The following is a 19,183-nucleotide window of genomic DNA, read 5'->3' as shown; positions in this document are numbered from 1 at the left end:
TGGAGTGTTTAGTATTGGATCAAAGATCCAATTAATGTAATTTAGACTAGATTATGATTCGAATCACCTCAACATCCGCTCCAATACTACAAAATGGCAATAGATTCCTAGTTTTAATTCTAAATTGTACTAGCTTCTTTATTCCTTAAACATCATAAACATTGAATGTAAACCAATAAAAGACACATAAATGCACGATTTTTGTATGAATCATAAATGCATTATCATGCATTCTCAGTACTTTTTATAATTATTAAGAAATAAATGATTCATGAGTGATGCCTAACAATTTTCTGCTGATACTATATGTATGGGCCGATACACACTGATTCTGACAACATTGGTATGAATGGATTATTAGATCCTCAATTGCCAATGAGTTCTTCCATGGATCCAAAAATTCTCAACTGTAAATGCTTTAAGTATATACTTTTGGTCCAAAAGACAAAGCAAATAACAAATTGTCTATGATAAACGCATCCACATGGCAAATTGAGACAAAAACCTTGTACATGTACAATTGATTGTAGCAAATATATTTCATTTAGCAAATGAAAAAACTTTGGTGAACATATTAATTAGTAGTAAAAGTTTAAAGTGTATTTAAGAGTTATTGTGTGTTTAGATGCAATTGGGAAGAATCTTAACTAAACGACATTTCTCAAAACCAAGAATTCCTAGAAAAGGAATTCTTACTTTAAAGGAGTTTCTCTGTTTTTTTTTTATGCCCTTCCACTGAGAATTCTACCCTCACATTCTAAAGGTTCTAAGACATTAAGACATGGAGAGAGAGAGAGAGAGAGAGAGAGAGAGAGAGAGAGAGAGAGAGAGAGAGAGAGAGAGAGAGAGAGAGAGAGAGTTGGGGGAACCCACCTCCGTCGTTGGTTACTGCTTCTTAGCCAAACAGCTGCAATGGTTGAACTCAAATGTTGAGAATTAGAATGACCACCTCTATAGGTGGGAAATTAAAATAGAGATTTCTAGAAACTGACGATTCTAAAAATAATTTTCAAAATGTTCTTTTTTATGATGAAGAAAAGCCCTCACCGAGAACCAAGTCACTTAATGAGCCCATCTTCTTTCGAGGTAAAATTCCTGGTTGAGGACATGACAACCCAGCTGTAGATGTCCCAACCATAATAAAACAACGGCAGCCCTACGCACCAGTGGGATTTGATCCTGGGCCTTCAGCTTGACACTGACCACATGGGTAACCACCGCCAAACAATTGAATCCAGACTCCTGAAGAGGCAATTAATACTTCAGGGCTTGCTTTTCAAGCTCATTCGTTGGTCACAGAACCACCGTTTTGAAAAGCCCAAAAAGTTACTTAAAATAAAAAAGCCCAAAAAGTTGAAATATAAATTAAAAAAACATGGGGAAGGAAAAAGAGATGGCCGATCGCAGGAGTCACGCTACGCCAGATATATTACGAAGAATATGCGTTTTATATAAATCCTTTGTTTGGTGTGGAGGGGAAGATGACGAGCAGCTAAGAGCCTCTCTCTCTCTCTCTCTCTCATGGCATTTCTTTCTTCGATATCGCTATCCGAATCGCCCGATGATCCACGATCCCCGGCGCGCTCCGGCAGATTCCGGCTCGGAAAATGACGGAATAGCGTGATTCTAGTTAGAATTTCTGGCGGCAGGCGGGTACGCGATTTTCTGGCGACTGGTAATTTTGACCTAATTTCTACTTGCATGTAGCTTCATTTGATTCTCATGCGCAGGATTTCAATGCCGGATTCCGGTTTTCCGGCGGGTTTGATACTTTTGAGGACGGGGTTCGGATTAGTTCGTGCCGGATTCTCGTTGTTCTGTGCGTAATTTGGAGAATTTGAAGAGTTGAAGGGAAAATTGGCGTAGATCGCCCCTTTTTTTGTGTTTCCTTTTTCCGATCGGGTTTGTTTATGTATTTGGATTCCGCGCCATCGGGATGAGATCTCAGAGAATTTCGGCCTGAAAAACTTTTCACTTCTGTATGGAATTGTTCAGTTTTTGCGTTCTGGTTTGGGCGCTGGTGTTGTTATCCTGAGTTGAAGATATAGCCTTGTCAATTTGTGGTTTTCTATTTTGCTTTTGATTTAGCCTGGAGTTTTCTTGCTTCCTGAGGGGATTCTTTTTCTTTCCAGACGGGCTCTGGTTTCGGATGTTTGGTTTCTTCTGGTTGAAGATTTAATGGATTTAGTTGTTTCATAGATGCTGATTCTGTAGATTAGTTTGGTAATTGTTGAGAATGTCAGGTGCTGGACAGGCGGTGGAGCATGTCGGATTCTCAAAAGCGGAGAAGAAATCTATGTCGAATCGTTTGTCTGGTGCGACGAAATCCGGCAGTGAACGGAAGCCAGGATGTTGCAATCCGGTGCGGAAGTCTGGTCCGGTGTCCATGGAACACGTACTCTTGGCATCGAGGGAGACTAAGGAGGAGAGGGAGCTCAGAATTTCGAGTCTCTTTAACTTCTTTGATGCCTCAAATAGCGGATACCTTGACTACTCACAGATAGAATCGGGCCTTAGGGCGCTTCAGATACCTGCTGAGTATAAGTATGCAAGGGATCTTTTCAAGGTATGTGATGCTGATAGGGATGGGCGTGTCAATTACCAGGAATTTAAGCACTACATGGATGATAAAGAGCTTGAGCTTTACCGCATTTTTCAAGCCATTGATGTTGAACATAATGGCTGCATTTTGCCAGAAGAGCTATGGGATGCGCTTGTTAGGGCAGGTATGTTGCACATACGAAATTCCTATCGTTGGTCTCTTCTTGCAGTATGTTGCATAGGATGAAATTTAGATTCCTTCTGGTATTTTCTTCTTGATTTTCTGTTTGCAATGCTTCATGAATAAATTGAATGTTGGTGATTTGTATGTTGTATGAATTCATATTAGTATTGCTAATGTTGTTACACTTGGTGTCGTTACTAGCAGAAAATAAAATAATAGCAGCAGCATGAGCTAATTGACTAAAACTGAAAAGATTGAAAATTTTGCTGGATCATAATACAGCTGCTTAACAGATCTTCTGATTGTGAATCTGGAATATTCCCTTTAAGAAACCATGGACACCAGGAATCTTGTAAAGCTTTTCAGCACTGACAACAGACTTTATGAGAAACCCCAGAAACCTCTCTTTGATAATTTCGGTTGTCATGTGGGCAACAACTTAATGATGGGGCTGCCATTTTAGATAACAATGTTTGTCATGGTTAATATATCGGATAGGCTCCCTTGGGTTAGTTTCATGTTCTTAGTATGGGATGTACTTTTGTTACTTGAATTGGGTCTATTACTTGGGTTGGGCATACATACTTTTACTCATGGGCAAGATTGTCAATTTGTATAGGCCATAATGCCTATAAATAGAGGCCAATTAGCTCATTGTAGCATCTTTTGGCTAATGTAATAGAACTCTCTTGAGTATTCAGCCTCTCTAGTTTACTAGCGAGGGTTTGGGCTCTAGTTAGGGAAATTCCTTGCTGGAGTTTGACTCTTACACTTGGAATATTCCTCTAGGTGTAGAGATTACCTTCCATCCGCTCTAACCTCTTCTCCCTCCTCTCTAACCACTTTTATCTATCAACTCCATCTATCTCCTAGCTAATTCTTCCTATTCTTTCATTTTCGCCGATTCTCTCTCTCAAACCTCTTGATCTACACCCATCCTATTCTTCAAAAAGAAAAAGTGTAAAAAGAAAAAGGTGTAACAGGCAAAAGTAAATAAAAAAAGAAAAAGTAAAAATGTTAGCCCATTAGGGTGGCTGACACATATTGAGTAAAAGGACTGAAATACCCCTGATGGGTATTTCAGTTTACAGTTAAAAGAGACATAATATTTTAACACTCCCCCTCAAACTTAGGGTGTCACGACCGAAAGTTTGCCAAGAAGGAAGTTAAATCTTGGAGAACACAACACCTTAGTGAAGAAGTCTGCCAGTTGATATTCTGATGTAACATAAGGAAGGTCAATGGTTTTTCTTAAATATTCTTCATGAACATAGTGGCAGTCCATCTCGATATGCTTCGTACGCTCATGAAATGTGTGATTTTTGGCAATGTAGATTGCACTTTTATTATCACAACATAATTTTGTGGGCCCTTGAACTTGAATATTCATATCTTCCAACAAGTTGCGAATCCAAACAATCTCCATGGTAGTAGATGCCATGACTCTATATTCAGCTTCGGTGGATGAAAGCCATACTTTTTGCTGCTTCTTGCATCTCCAAGAGATTAATGATTCACCTAAAAAAAATACAGAAACCAGTGGTGGAGTGACAGTTATTTGTGTCACCTCCCCAATCAGAGTCATTATAAGCAATTAAACGTAATTCAGACGTAGAAGATAGAAATACTCCCTTGTTTACTGTATCCTTTATGTATCTAATGATGCGAAGGATGGCGCTCATATGGACTGTAGTAGGTGCATGTTGAAATTGACTAGCAACATGTACTGCATGAGAAATATCAGGCCTGGTAATGCTGAGATACATTAGGGATCCAACCAGTTGCCGGTAAGGTGTGAGATCTTTTAAGAGAATCCCATCATCAATCTTCATCTTTGAACCTACTATTTTAGGAGTTTCACAGACCTTGTCATCTGTGATTCCTGATCTATCAAGAATCTCACAAACAAGTTTAGTTTGAGACAAAAAATAGCCTCTCTGAGAATAGACAACCTCAATTCCCAAAAAATATGTCAGAAATCCTAAGTCTGACATTTTAAATCTTGAAGTCAAAATAGATTTAATGCTCTTGATTCCTTTGATATCATCAACATATAACAATAATATAACAATCCCTGCATCCGATTTCTTAACAAACAATGCAGTGTCAGTATAGCATGAAGTGAAACCATTTTCAGTCATTACATTGTTAAACCTATCGTGCCATGCCTTGGGTGCTTGTTTCAGTTCATAAAGAGCTTTACGAAGACGAAGAACTTTATTTTTAGGGATTTCCATACCAGGTGGAGCATCCATGTAAACTTCTTCATTAAGATCTCCATTTAAAAAGGCATTTTTGATATCCATTTGGTAAATATTCCATTTTCGAATTGAAGCAATGGTGATAAGACATCTGACAGTAACCATACGAGCTACTGGAGCAAATGTCTCTTCATAGTCAATCCCATATTCTTGACTGTACCCTTTAGCTACAAGACGAGCCTTATACCTTTCAAGAGAACCATCACTCTTAGTCTTGACCTTGAACACCCATCGACATCCTATAGTTTTCTTGCCATTGGGAAGAGATTGAAATTCCCAAGTGTTAGCTTTCTTAAGAGCTTTGAGTTCACTTTTCATGGCTTCTCTCCATTCAAAATAAGAGTGAATGACACTCAAACAAGCTCGATATTTAGGAGAGAAAGAATCAAAAGATACGAATCTAGAGGGAGTCCTTCTAGTTCTTTCAGTTCTCCTAGGATGAGAATCATGAGTGGAAATAGTCTCACTAGGTTCACTATATAGTTCAATAGCACTCCTAAAGTTGCTTCTATCTCTATGAGAATAAGTGATGGGTTCTCTAGATACATTTTCTTCTTGAGGGGCAGAAGGGTTAAAGTTATTGTTGATCACAACCATTTCATTTTCACTATTATATGTTGATTCATAATCACTAGAGATATCATCATCCTTAGATAAAAGGTCAAAAAGAAAGGAGTAATCGGCATTTTTTAAATGAGATTCATTTTTTTCAAAACCACTATCGTTTTCCAAAAAAGTTACATTCCTTGAAACATATAATTTATCATTCTTAGAGTCATAACATCGAAATCCTTTTTGAGTTTTCGAATAGCCAAGGAAAGCACAAAGAATGGCTTTTGGTGAGAGTTTATCATTTTTATCGGTAAGAACAAAGCACTTACAACAAAAAACTCTCAACCTATTATAATCGAGTTCTTTTTCATATAGAATCTCAAAGGGAGAAATTTTATCTAAATTTTTGGATGAAAGTCGGTTGATAAGATAGACGGAAGCAAGAGCCGCTTCGGCCCAAAATTTTTTAGGAATATTTTGGGAAATGAGAAGGGTTCTAGTGGTTTCAATGATATGCCTATGCTTTCTTTCGGCCAAACCATTTTGTTGTTGGGTCTTAGGACACGATCTTTGATGGACAATGCCACAATCCTCAGAATATTTCTTAAACTCATTAGAGAGATATTCACCTCTGGAATCGGTCCTAAATATCTTTAAATTACTATTAAATTGATTTTTGATCATCATATGATATGCTTTAAAATATGAAAAAACTTCATGCTTATGTTTGAGAAAATATATCCAACAATATTGTGAGAAATCATCCACAAAAATCACATAGTAAGCAAAACCACCTTTGGATATGACAGGTGCCAGTCCCCAAACATCTGAGTGAATAATTTCAAAAGGTTTAGTACTAAACATAGTTCTTGGTTCAAAAGGTTTACTTCTCATCTTTCCAAGAATACAATCATTACAAAAGAAAGTATTTTTACAAAGATCTTTAACAAAATGTAGATAGGATAACTTGGTAATGTTAGGATGACCAAGTCTCTTGTGCCCAACATTTATGTCTTTATGTTGGGCCACATTATAAAGGTGTTTTTAGGAATTTGAAGAAAGTCCACATTAGTACAAGTCTCCTTTCCTAGAGCCTTTCCCAATCAATCTCCCAGACCGGTGATCCTGTATTAAACATTTATTAGATGAGAATTGAATATTACACCCAAGGTCCGTGAGTTGAGAAACGAAAAACAAGTTTAAATTTAATTTTGGTATAAGTCTAATTTTTGGAATAAATAAGTTTTTGGTTTTAAAATTTTCAATTCCCTTAATTTCGAGAGAAGTACCATCCGCGGTCGAAACAAAAGAAGGTGACACATTTTTATAATACTCGGAAAGAGATTAAATGTTTGGGGTCATATGAAAGGATGCACCCGAATCTAAGAGCCAAGAAGTTTTACATTGAGGAGAAGAGGTGGATACGGCGGCACCGGAAATAGCTCCCTTTAGAAGAAGTTGAAGAGCCTCCATAATTTGATTGAGAGATAGAGCTTCTTTTGAAGATTCCTCTTTGGATGGTTGAGTTGTAGTTGTCATTGCTAGAAGTTTCTTCTATTTTGGGCAAACCGGTTTGATATGACCCGGTTCTTTGCAAAAGTGACACGAGATTTTGCTATAATCTCTTGTTCCTCCTTGATTTTGATTCTTAAAATGAGGAGGTCTATATGTTCTTAAATTGTTACCGGGTCTAGAAACGACATTAACACCATCACATTCTTCTTGATTTGTGGACATTGCAAGCACACTAGGATTTTGCTCGCTAATGCCCATACGGGTTTCCTCTCCACTTAATTTAGTTAAGACATCTTCAAGAGAGGGAGAGGTAAAAGAGGATAGGAGAAAAAATCTTATTTGCTCAAACTCGGGCCTTAGCCCATTCAAAAAATTGAAGAATCGGTCTTCTTCTAATTGCTTATGACGAAGCTCTATGGTTTCTCCACTCCACTTGGGTTCAAGCATGGCAAGCTCATCCCAAATTGAAGAGAGTTCCGCAAAATACTCTCTTATAGACATATCACCTTGAACAAGAGTTAACACTCTCTTTTGAAGATAATACTTATGGGACAAGTCCCTAGAAGTATACATCTTCTCAAGATACTCACACGCTTGAGAAGCCTTTTTAAACTTTATAATGTTAGCATTAATCCTTGTCTCAACGGAAGAGAAAATCCAAGACAAGATCTTGAAATTCTTCATTTTCCATTCCTCATGTTTCCTACTATATTCCTCAAGAGCATTAGTTCTTTCATCTCCCTTAAGGATTTTGATTTCCCCTTCTTTAACCAAAGTAATTTTAGGCTGTGGTTCCGGAATCGAGCCTTGAATGTAACCCCAAAGCCCTTTCCCTTTGATGTGAACTTCCATATTTCCGGCCCACACGTCATAATTTGAGCCATTTAGCTTGAAACCAAGAGAAAAATGGGAGTCTTTCTCACCCATTGGAGAGTAAAGAAGAAAGAAAAGAATACGTACCACAATAAGATTTTAAATCTTTCTTGTTGTAGTAATCTTCTAAAATATTGAATGAAGAAGTGTCTCCACTCCAATCACCAAAAAGTTGAAGGCACATTTTTCGAGGCACTTGATATTGAGAAGAATCACACCAATTTCTTTCTCCAAACAACTTTGCTCTGATACCATGTGAAAATCTCTACAAAAAGAGATTGTGTGTAACACCACATTACAAGAAATACAAAGAGTGCACAAAGGCACAAAGGAGAACACTCACAAGTGCACGAAGGCACAGATACACATTCACAAAAGCATGAAACAAAATGAACTTTAATTCATAAGTTCCCAAGAGGGGCTTTACAAAAGCATTGTTATTGCATATGCACTCACAAAAAAGGATGTCTTTACAAGGGCCACTAAGGCCTATTTATAATGCAAAAAGAAGCCACAGGGTGCAGCTCAATATGATTGTTGGAGCTGCACCCAATGGTCACATTTGTGACTGTTGGGGCAGCTCCAACAACTATATGGAGCTGTTCCTTTCACAACAGTCAAAAAGAAAAAAAGTGTAAAAAGAAAAAGGTGTAAAAGGCAAAAGTAAATAAAAAAAGAAAAAGTAAAAATGTTAGCCCATTAGGGCGGCTGACACCTATTGAGTAAAATGACTGAAATACCCCTAATGGGTATTTCAGTTTACAGTTAAAAGAGACATAATATTTTAACAATTCTCACTAAAACTGAATGTACATGATTGTAAAATTCTGAATCATCACGTGCAACATCTTTCTTCTCATGTTTGAAAATGATACTTTGAACTTTTTCAATCATACTGTCCCACATTTCATAAATTCTATGAAGCATGAGTACATCTCTGTCAATTTCTCTCAACATTTTTCAAATAGGCTCTGTAAATTCAACAAAATATGTAATTTTATCCCACAAAAAATCATCAGAGATGCATTTTTTGATAACTTGAGCCTTAACATCATCTTCAATATGATAAAAATCCCAATCTTGATCAGCCACCACCATCATCAATTCATTCTTGAGTTGCTTAATTTTTTTCATCATAACAATGAGAAAAGCAAAACGAGTTTCAACAACTTTCAGTAACTTGAGATTAAAATGCCTATTAAATATAGAAAGGGCATGATGATGGTTTACAATAAAATTTCTAATATTTCAAACATCATGCTCTATTTCCTCAATACATAAACACATTTCACATGCATCACATGCATGTGCATCATCTTTTGATGGATTGTATATACTCTTAAGTGCCAAATTTAAACTGTGTGCTGCAGAAGGAGTCCAAAAAATATGTGAATATGTATCTTCACTTGCCAAATTCATTCATGCAAACTGGAGCGTTGTCAGTGATGATTTGCATCACACTTTCTTCACCCACTTTTTTTATCACTTCGACAAATAATCTCTTTAAATATTCATCATCTTTATACTCCTCAGATGCATCAACAATTTTCAAAAAGATTGACCCATTAAGTGAGTAAGCAATGAAGTTTATCAGTGGTCGCCTTTGTATATCAGTCCACCCATAAAAAACAATAGACACTCTATGTCGTTTCCATGCAAATTTTTGGGTCTCTAACAAGTCTTCAATTCTATTTTTTTTCCTCTGCAAGAATAACTGTTCTTAGTTTTTTTGAACTAGGAGGTACATAACCACTCAAATTATAATTAGCCAAAGATATAATCATATCTTTCCAGTATGGACTTCTAGCTACATTAAAAGAAATTGAGCTTTAGTAAAAGAATCAACCAATCTTTTTATCAATTTATGCTCTTGCCATGTTTTTGAATGACCCTTGTATTGTTTTAATGCCTTCTATCTTTCTTTTCTTCAAAAGCTCTTATTGTTCATCACTAGCAATAACAAAAGGCAGATTAATCGAATCGCTTCTCATCTATGCAATTTTCTTCTTTTCAGCTTCCTCTTGTTCTTTCTTTAATTGCTTTAACAAATCTTTGTCAACCTTAGAAGATGACCTAATTCATAGACCACAAATATGCAAAAGATGTGCTTTCACACGCGTATAAGAACCCGTGAAAGCAGTCTTACATAGATTATAAAGAAACTACACATTCCTACCACCACTACTAGCTTTTATTCCTTTTGTCACAAGCCTCCAAAGTGGTTGAAAAACTTCTAATTTAGAGTTAGAACTTGAACCAACCATACCACTAGAACTCGCCATTATATCTGAAAAAGTGAAAAGAAAAGTGAATCTGAAAACTGAATACAAATTCAAAAAAATAGGAAGGGGCAGGGGCCCTGCGTATGCTAGAAAAACTGAGTGGAAAGGGCGAAGCCCCTATCAAATGAGATATAGGGAGGCAGGGCCTTGTCCTACCTGCCTGTGATAGGGAGAAGAGGCAGGGGCCTCGCCCCTGCCTACCTAAGGGTGCTCAGGGGTAGGGGCATCGCCCTTGCTGAAAAACCCCAATCAGCAGAGGGCATCGCCCTTGCCGAAGACCCACGTGTGGCAGGGGCGATGCCCCTGCCATGCTGGGCAAACAAGCAGCAAGGGGAGGCGAAGCCCCTTGCCGAACACGAGGAGGGGTCGAGCCCTTCCTCTGCGGAATAAGAGGCGCCAGGAGGGGCCGAGCCCCTCCTCTTCTAGTAAAGGGTGCAGGAAAGGGGGGGTTGAGCCCCTGCCTATCCTGCAATAAGGAGCGCTGGCAAGCCCTGTCTGCCGACAATGAAGAAGAGGACGAAGAGGGGAGGGGGAAGAGACGCAGAGGGGAGGTCTCGGCCCCTCCCCTGCGTACAGAAGAAACGGGAAGGCAGGGAGGGGTTCGACCCCTCCCCTATGGAAACAGGGCAGCAGGGAGGGGCTCAGCCCCTCCCCTGCGAAAATGGGGCATCAGGGAGGGGCTCGACCCCTCCTCTGCGCAAACACGGAGAAGAAGAAGAAGACAACGAGAGGGAGAGAGAGATATTACCTGAGAGGTGGTCGGAAAAAGGGGAGTCGCTGGCGTTGGGAGATGGAGCACAGGGGGTGTTGGCATCGGCTGTCGGAATACGACGAACGAGAGGGAGAGCCGACGTCAGGTGGTCGGGAAACGGGAGAGAAAAGGGCGGGTCGAGAGGCGGTGGCAAAGGGTCGCCGGTGGCTTGCCGGAGCTCGGATGAGAGAGGACACTAACCCACAAATTCTGTAAAAAGAATTCTAGGGAGGGGGGGGGGGTATTCCCCTCCCCCTGCGCCTCTTAAGGGTCGGGCCCGACCCCTCGATGCGGCGGCTGTTTAATCTGAAGATGGTTGAGGGTGCCTCTATGACAAATCATATCAATGAGTTCAACACCATCACGAGTCAGTTGAGTTCGGTGAACATCGATTTCGATGATGAGGTAAAAGCCCTTATTCTACTCTCCTTTTTACCCGAGAGTTGGGGTGCGACGGTAACTGCGGTGAGCAGTTCGTCTGGCCAGAAGAAGTTGAAACTCTTAGAAATCCGAGATATGATTCTCAGTGAGGATATTCAGAGAAAGGAGTCGGGAGAATCCTCAGGCGCTGCCTTGAGTTTCGAAGGCAGAGGGAGGAACTTCCAACGGGTCCAGAGTTCAAACCTTGATAAGTCAAGGTCAAAGGGAAGGAGTAAGTGGAGACCTCGTGGTGACCTTGTGTGTTGGAACTGCGATAAGAAGGGTCATCTAAAGCGGGATTGCAAAGCCCCTAAGAAGAAGAACCAGGACAACGCTCAGTCTGTGAATGCAACAGTTGAAAAAACTCCATGTTTTGAGGACGTTTTGATCTTGAGCGTGGACAGTTCGATCGAGTCGTGGATTTTAGACTCAGGTGCCTCTTTTCACTCCACTCCGTGCAAAGAGCTTATGCACAACTTCGTGGCCAAAAAACTCAGTAAGGTTTATTTAGCTGATGATGAACGATTAGATATTATGGGGAGGGGTGATGTGCATATTAGGACTGCTTGTGGGTCCAAATGGACATTGCATAATGTTTGTTATATACCTGGTTTAAAGAGAAATCTGATCTCAATAGGTCAGTTTGATATCGTCGGGTATAAAACGGTATTTGGACATGGTTTTTGGAAAATTGTGAAAGGAATCTTGGTTGTTGCAAAAGGAAAAAAATTGGGGACCTTGTACATGACTGATAACGACCGAGATATTGTTGCTTCGGTGAGTTCGAAAGCAGATACTAAGTTGTGACATTGTAGACTCGGACACATGAGCAAGAAAGGGCCGAAGGTGTTAGCATCAAAGGGACTATTGCCTGACTTGAAGTTTGTACACACTGGTTTATGTGAGGATTGCGTGTTAGGCAAACAAAAACAGGTCAGTTTCTCGAAGATCGGAAGAGAACTGAGGGCAGAGAAATTGGAGTTAGTACACACTGATGTTTGGGGACCAGTCCCTGTTTGTTCCCTTGGAGGCTCACGATACTATGTGACCTTCATTGATGATTCCACCAGAAAAGTATGGGTTTACTTTTTGAAGAATAAATCTAATGTTTTTGCCACTTTTAAGAAGTAGAAAATAGAGATAGAAAATGAGACCGGGCTGAAAGTGAAGGGCCTACGGTCTGACAATGGAGGGGAGTATGACAATGCAGAGTTTAAAGCATTTTGTGCGGGGAACGGAATTAAAATGAGTCGGACTGTTCCGAACCGACCACAACAGAATGGAGTTGCTAAGAGGATGAATAAAACTCTCACTGAGCGTGCGAAGAGCATGAGACTGCACGCAGGTTTGCCCAAGGCATTTTGGGTTGATGCTATCAATACTGCAGCCTATCTGATCAACCGGGGTCCCTCAGTCCCATTGGATATGAAACTGCCAGAAGAAGAATGGACGAAGAAGAAGGTAAATCTATCTCATTTAAGAATTTTTGGTTGTGTTTCTTATGTACACATTGATTCTGAGAATAGGGATAAGCTAGATGCTAAGGCCCGAAAATGTTACTTCATTGGATATGGCTCTAATTACTTTGGTTATCGTTTCTGGAATGAAGAAAACCGGAAAGTAATAAGAATTAATGATGTAACGTTTAATAAGAATGTGTTTTACAAAGACAGGTCCAATGTAGAATCAGAGGGGATAGAGAAACATGGAGATATGACGAGAGAGATTGACTTGGAGGAAATCTCAAAAAATACCCCTATTAAGAATTCCGAGACAGTCGAAGTAGACTCTAATACAGAGCCAACCACTCCTGCACCTGAGTTGAGGAGATCTGTTAGAGTACCTAAACCTTTGACTCAGTATTCCTCATCTTTACACTACTTACTGTTGGCTGACTCTGGCGAGCCAGATTTTTTTTTTGAGGCAATGCAGATGAAAGATTCGGTTAAGTGAGAGTTAGCAATGCAAGATGAAATCAAGTCTTTGTAAAAGAATGAGACTTGGGTGATAACCAAATTACTGAAGGGGAAGAAAACATTGCTGAACAAATGGGTGTACAGAGTGAAAGATGAGTCTGATGGCAACAAGAGGTACAAGGCAAGATTGGTAGTCAAGGGATTCTTGCAAAAGGAGGGGATTGACTACACTGAGATATTCTCTCCCGTGGTGAAGTTGACACCATAAGGACAATTCTTGGTATTGTGGCTGCAGAAAACTTAAACCTAGAGCAGTTGGATGTAAAAACTGCTTTTCTCCATAGAGATTTGGAGGAGGAGATTTATATGGTGCAACCTAAAAGCTTCAAAAGCCAGGGTAAAGGAGACTTGGCGTGTAAACTGCAAAAAAACCTATATGGCCTAAAGCAAACTCCAAGGCAATGATATAAAAGGTTTGACACTTTTATGTGTAACTGTGGATTCAGAAGATCCGAGTTGGACCATTGTTGTTACTACAAGAACTTTGGTGAGTCTTACATTATTTTGCTTTTGTATGTAGATGACATGCTTGTTGCAGGTTCTAGCATGCAGAAAATAAACATACTTAAGCGAAAATTGTCAAAAGAGTTTGAGATAAAGGACTTGGGCCCAACAAACCAGATTCTTGGTATGCGGATCACTCGGGATAGAGAGAAGGGAACTCTAAACCTATCACATAAAAAATATATTGGAAAAGTGTTGAAAATGTTTAGAGTTCAAGATGCAAAGCCTAGGAGTACTCCGCTGGAAAGTCACTTCAAACTCTCGAAGGAGCAATCACCAAAGACAGACGAGGAACAAGAGAAAATGGCTAAGGTCCCATATGGCTCAACCGTTGGTAGTCTCATCATGTATGCCATGGTGTGCACCAGACCGAATATTGCTTATGTAGTGGGAGTTGTGAGCCGTTATATGGCGGATCTCAGGCCAGAGCATTGGGAAGCTGTGAAGTGGATATTGAGATATCTAAAGGGGACATCAGGTATGACAATTTGTTTCAGTGGGAGAAGTGCAAACTTGCAAGGTTTTGTAGATGCAGACCTTGGTGGAGACGTGGACGGACGAAAGAGCACTTCCGGATATGTGTTTACATTTGGTAACACCGCGATCAGTTGGATGTCAAGACTTCAGAAATGTGTTGCCCTCTCAACCACAGAAGCTGAATATATTATTATTTCTGAGGCCGGAAAGGAGATGGTGTGGTTGAAGAATTTTCTGAAGGAGATTGGAAAGGAACAAGACAAAAGTGTTCTCTTCAGTGACAGTCAGAGGGCTTTGTGCCTTGCAAAGAATCCAATATTTCATTCAAGGACAAAACACATTCAATTAAAGTATCATTACATTAGAAAGAAGATAAATGATGGGACATTGTCATTAGAGAAGATCCTTGGTGCCGAGAATCCAACAGATATGTTGACAAAGGGTGTGACCACTGAGAAACTGAGGCTGTGCATTGCCTCAGTTGGACTCCTTCAGAGGGAGGGATGTCGTTCCAGAGATTCATATAAGAGTTTGGGAAGAAAGACAGTTGGAGAATTTTTTCTTTGTATCAGTCTCCAAGTGGGAGATTGATGAGTTGTGGAGCTTGATTCATTGTTTTTGCCCTTGCAGGAAGGGGGGTCCGGGGGCTCCCCCCGGCGTGGGTCCCGCTGCGTGGTCAGCGGGCAGGGGTCCAGGGGGGGCCGCCCCTGGCGGAGGGTTATAGGGGGGCAGCCCCCCCACACACCATTTTTTTTTGGACTTATGTTTGGGACCCGGTTTCTAGTGGATCAGACCCGATTTGGTTAGGGTTAGGGTTGTCACCCTTGCCTTGTTTATATTCTCGCTTTTCTTTTCCCATCTTATAACTGTTGGAAAAGAGTAATAAGATTTCTCTCTGGGCGGCCGTGGTTTTTTACTCTCTCTCGGATTTGAGGAGAGGTTTTTCCACGTAAATCTGTGTTCTTCTTGTGTTTTGTTTGATCGTTTTTGTTATTTGTTTCTTTTTTGGTTGTTTCTTGACAGCTAAGTGGTCCAATATGGAGGGTAAAGTGTTGGGATTAGATGCACAAATTGAGTCCCTGAATGAGAAGTTTACTCATGCTTTGCATGAGAAGTTTGCTTCATTGATGCCCATGCTCTAAATCATGGGACCTATGCTGTTTCATGTACATGATGAAGCCTCATTGGGCCCAAGTCCTAATTCCAGCCATGGAGACGCTCATTGAGTGTCGTGGAGGGTGTCACCATCCCAACAAACATGGCTGGAGTTCCCTAAGTTTTTCGACAAAGATCCTGCTAGTTGGTTGTTCAAGGCGGAGCACTATTTTCTCCTAGCACATACACCCGATGCTGAGCGGGTGAACCTTGCCACCATTCATTTGGAGGATGATGCCGTGAGATGATACCAGTGGTGTGAGAATAACCTTGGTGTTACGACTTGGGAAGGCTTTGCTAAGGCGTTGGAGATACCTTTTGGGCCATCTGCATATGTACACCATGATGTGCCACCCTCCAAGATACGAAGAAACGGGGAGTGTAGTAGAGTATCAAGCAAAATTTGAGAGGTTGAGTAATCTGTAAAGAAATGGGGAGTCTTCACACACCTCACTCAAGACACACAAATCACACCCACAAATGTCCCAAAGCACAAAAACCACTAAGGGCTCATGAAGAATGCAATCACAAAGTGCACCGACACAAGTCCACTATGGGACGATAATAAAAGCACTAAGGCTTACACAAGCACAAGAGTTCATGCAATATTAAAAGAGCGAAAACACTTAAAAATAATGAATTTATTCATCAAGGAGCTTCATAGAAGCTTGCAAGTACAAGGGGCCTTAAACTCTTATTTATAGACAAGAAAATGCCAAGAGGGAGCCCCCAAATAGATGTTGGGAGGCTCTCAATGGTCATATTTGTGACTGTTGAGAGTACTCCCAATGACTATATGGAGGCATTTTACAAGAATGCCCTTACACAAAGAGATAAAATACAACAAATTAAAAGAAGAAAATAAAGAGAAACCTATTTTCTGACATGTACAAAATGACCAAAATGCCACTGGTGGGCAACCTAAATTACATTATCAATTATAGTTATATATACATATAACTTAACACCCCTTCAAACTTACGGTGATGTAACCATAAGTTTGCAAATACAAAAGAAACCATGTCTTTAAAAGTCTTCATGGTCTTTATCATGTTTCTTTATTGGTTCCTTCCATTGAAAGGTACGTAGAGTCTTCAATCTTTCTTTGCTAAAAAACGACTCTTCAATACTTGGGAACCTGTAAATAGATCAACAAGCCAAATATCCCAACTATACAAAAGAACATCTATATCACAAAAACAAAAAATATTTTAAAATATTATTTGTTCAAAATATATTGATATTATGGAAGGAGGCATGAAATGAGGAAGTAAAACCTATTAAGAAAACTTCATAGTCATGCATAAGATGTGAAAAACTCAAGAAACAGCCAACAAATAAAAAAGTTAACTTTTAGGATAATCAATACATATATTTATCAAGAAAAATCACATTAATGCATTCAAGACATGAAATAGGATTTGTTGAGAAATATTAATATCATGAATAAATGACTCACAAAAAGGTGTTTAAATCATAAAAAATCCTATTTGACTCATAAATAGATTTCCTTTTAAAAATAAGTCATTTTTACACAACGAAAGATATAATAAATAATTCAAATCATTCAATAAAGGTTAAGATAAGACAAATATGACAAACATGGATCAATCAAACATTATGTTTTAAAAGCAGTATTAATCATACAACTAATGCATATATGAATGAATAATGCAACAATTTAGAGCCAATAAAAGAGTCACTTATGGACCAATAAAAACTTTTCTAAGAGAAAATAACTTATAAGAGATTTAAAATTTCACAAATCTTACGAAATAATATTTTGCAAATAGTAATATATATGCAAAACACGCAAGGCAACCTATCATGAAATAAATTTAAAGTGTCCTTAATTATGCAATTAAAGCATATTCGATGCAAAATGCATGAAAATATTTCAATAACCGTTTTCCATATAAGGATAAATGAGTAGTAAAAATTTAGAAATTTTGTAGAGATTTAAAAAATCTCATATAACACAATGAATGATGTTTGTGAATCTCAACAATAGTTTGACCTTCACTAGACCTCCAATCCTCAAAAATCAAGTGTATCATCGACTAGAACAAGTCCATAAACATAAAGCCACTAAAGGGCCAAAGACACACATGAAAGTGTGTATAAACATCTCGTGTATATATAATGACACTCAAAGCAAGTCTATCAACGACTAGAACAAGATCATGATCATAATGCCAACAATGGGCTAAAATCACACACGAAGGTGTGGATAAACATTTCTTGTCTACATATAATGACACTCAAAAAACAAGTGTATCAATGACTAAATCAAGAGTATAATCACAATGTCAATAATGAGCTAAAAATACAAACGAAGTTGTGAACAAATATCTCTTGTCTACATATAATGACACTTAGATAGAATACATAAAAAAAGAGAAGTCACTCGAGGTAAGAAAGTTTGTAATGGAAGTACACTAATTTCACAAAAAAAGAATATTAATTTAACAATCCTTAAAAACACCATAGTTTCAAACAATAGATTGCCATCACATAAATAGAGTTATAAGCATCCATAACAATAACAATGGCCAATCAACAAATGAGTCATACTCACAAATCTAGAAATCAATTAACCGTCAGTTAGAGTCAAACCACAAGTTGACAATCTAAATTGACATAAAACAATGTACACACAACTTACTTCAACAAATATCTCTGAACAAATAACAATGCAAAGATAATGATGCATCATATAAAATTCTGTGATGGACAATCCAAATGCCACAAAAGACAATACATACTCACATAATTCAATTTCCGAATAAGTGAGTTCATATCAAATATTCGATTTGAAAAGCAAGTTTCAAATTAAGTCCAATAAAGTTAGGTAAAAACCTTGTAAAGATTTGTGCAATCATATGCACACAAGATATTAGTTTATAATTTTTCATAAACCTTATAAGTAAAGATAATCAATGTTACATCAATAACAATGAAGAATGAGTATGACCAATATAAACGAGCTATATAGAGAGATGGCTCAATCTAGATTATAAGTCTATTATGAGACAACAATGATATACAACATAAAGAGGGGGGGGGGGGCAAAACTTACTAAGATTCGTAACGAGCCATACTCAATACCAAGAGCATACCTAGGCACAATCAATCATGGATACTCACAAAGAGATTAAAAGTTCATTCATATCCAATAATCTAATAACTTTAAGGCTACATAAAATCCACTATAATATTTAATATTTTATAAATGACAAGAACTCTTAATCAAGAAAATTAGTGTCCATTAGGGGCACACCAACAAAACCCACAAAAGGGCATCCATAAAAGGCTCAAGATGAAAATTTCATTTGTTAAAAAAGGAAGAGGCATAGAAAACATATAATCATAGTAATTAGCGCCCTTAAAAAACCATATACTTAGAACATAATTTTTAATATATTATAGGAGTATGCACAAATAATCATAAAAACATTAATATACCCAAAATATACTTTGAATTAATATGCAAGAAAATGAAAGTCTCCAAAGATGTTCACCAATGAAAGAAAACAAGGTCTTCTAAAAGATATGTACCAAAACAACAAAGTGGACACTAAAAAAGTTTCACCAAAGTACCAAAAGAACATTCACAAGCCACAAAATGGGCTCACACCCAAACACCCACTAAAGGGGCAAACACACAGAATAAAAATAGTATTTTATTGATC

At 38.5% G+C, this 19,183-nt stretch overlaps 1 protein-coding gene across 2 annotated transcripts in view; it reads left to right on the top strand.

Annotated features, from left to right (window-relative positions):
* The first annotated feature begins 1,476 nt into the window (after positions 1-1,476).
* The window catches only part of LOC149840347 (calcium-dependent mitochondrial ATP-magnesium/phosphate carrier protein 2-like), a 74,900-nt gene continuing 57,193 nt past the window's right edge, over positions 1,477-19,183 (top strand). Inside the window, exons 1-2 of one of the 2 annotated variants that reach the window (XM_090003108.1) lie at positions 1,477-1,653; positions 1,731-2,726. In XM_090003108.1, the coding sequence (XP_089859234.1) occupies positions 2,237-2,726 (490 nt within the window). In that variant the 5' untranslated portion in view covers positions 1,477-1,653; positions 1,731-2,236. Of the gene's footprint in view, positions 1,676-1,730; positions 2,727-19,183 lie in introns of both variants that reach the window. The other variant, XM_090003109.1, reaches the window with a different exon arrangement.

Source organism: Nuphar pumila, chromosome 4, assembly GCF_984573655.1.
Source record: "Nuphar pumila chromosome 4, dmNupPumi1.hap1.1, whole genome shotgun sequence".
NCBI lineage: Eukaryota > Viridiplantae > Streptophyta > Magnoliopsida > Nymphaeales > Nymphaeaceae > Nuphar > Nuphar pumila.
This window is presented reverse-complemented; position numbering and strand designations above follow the sequence as displayed.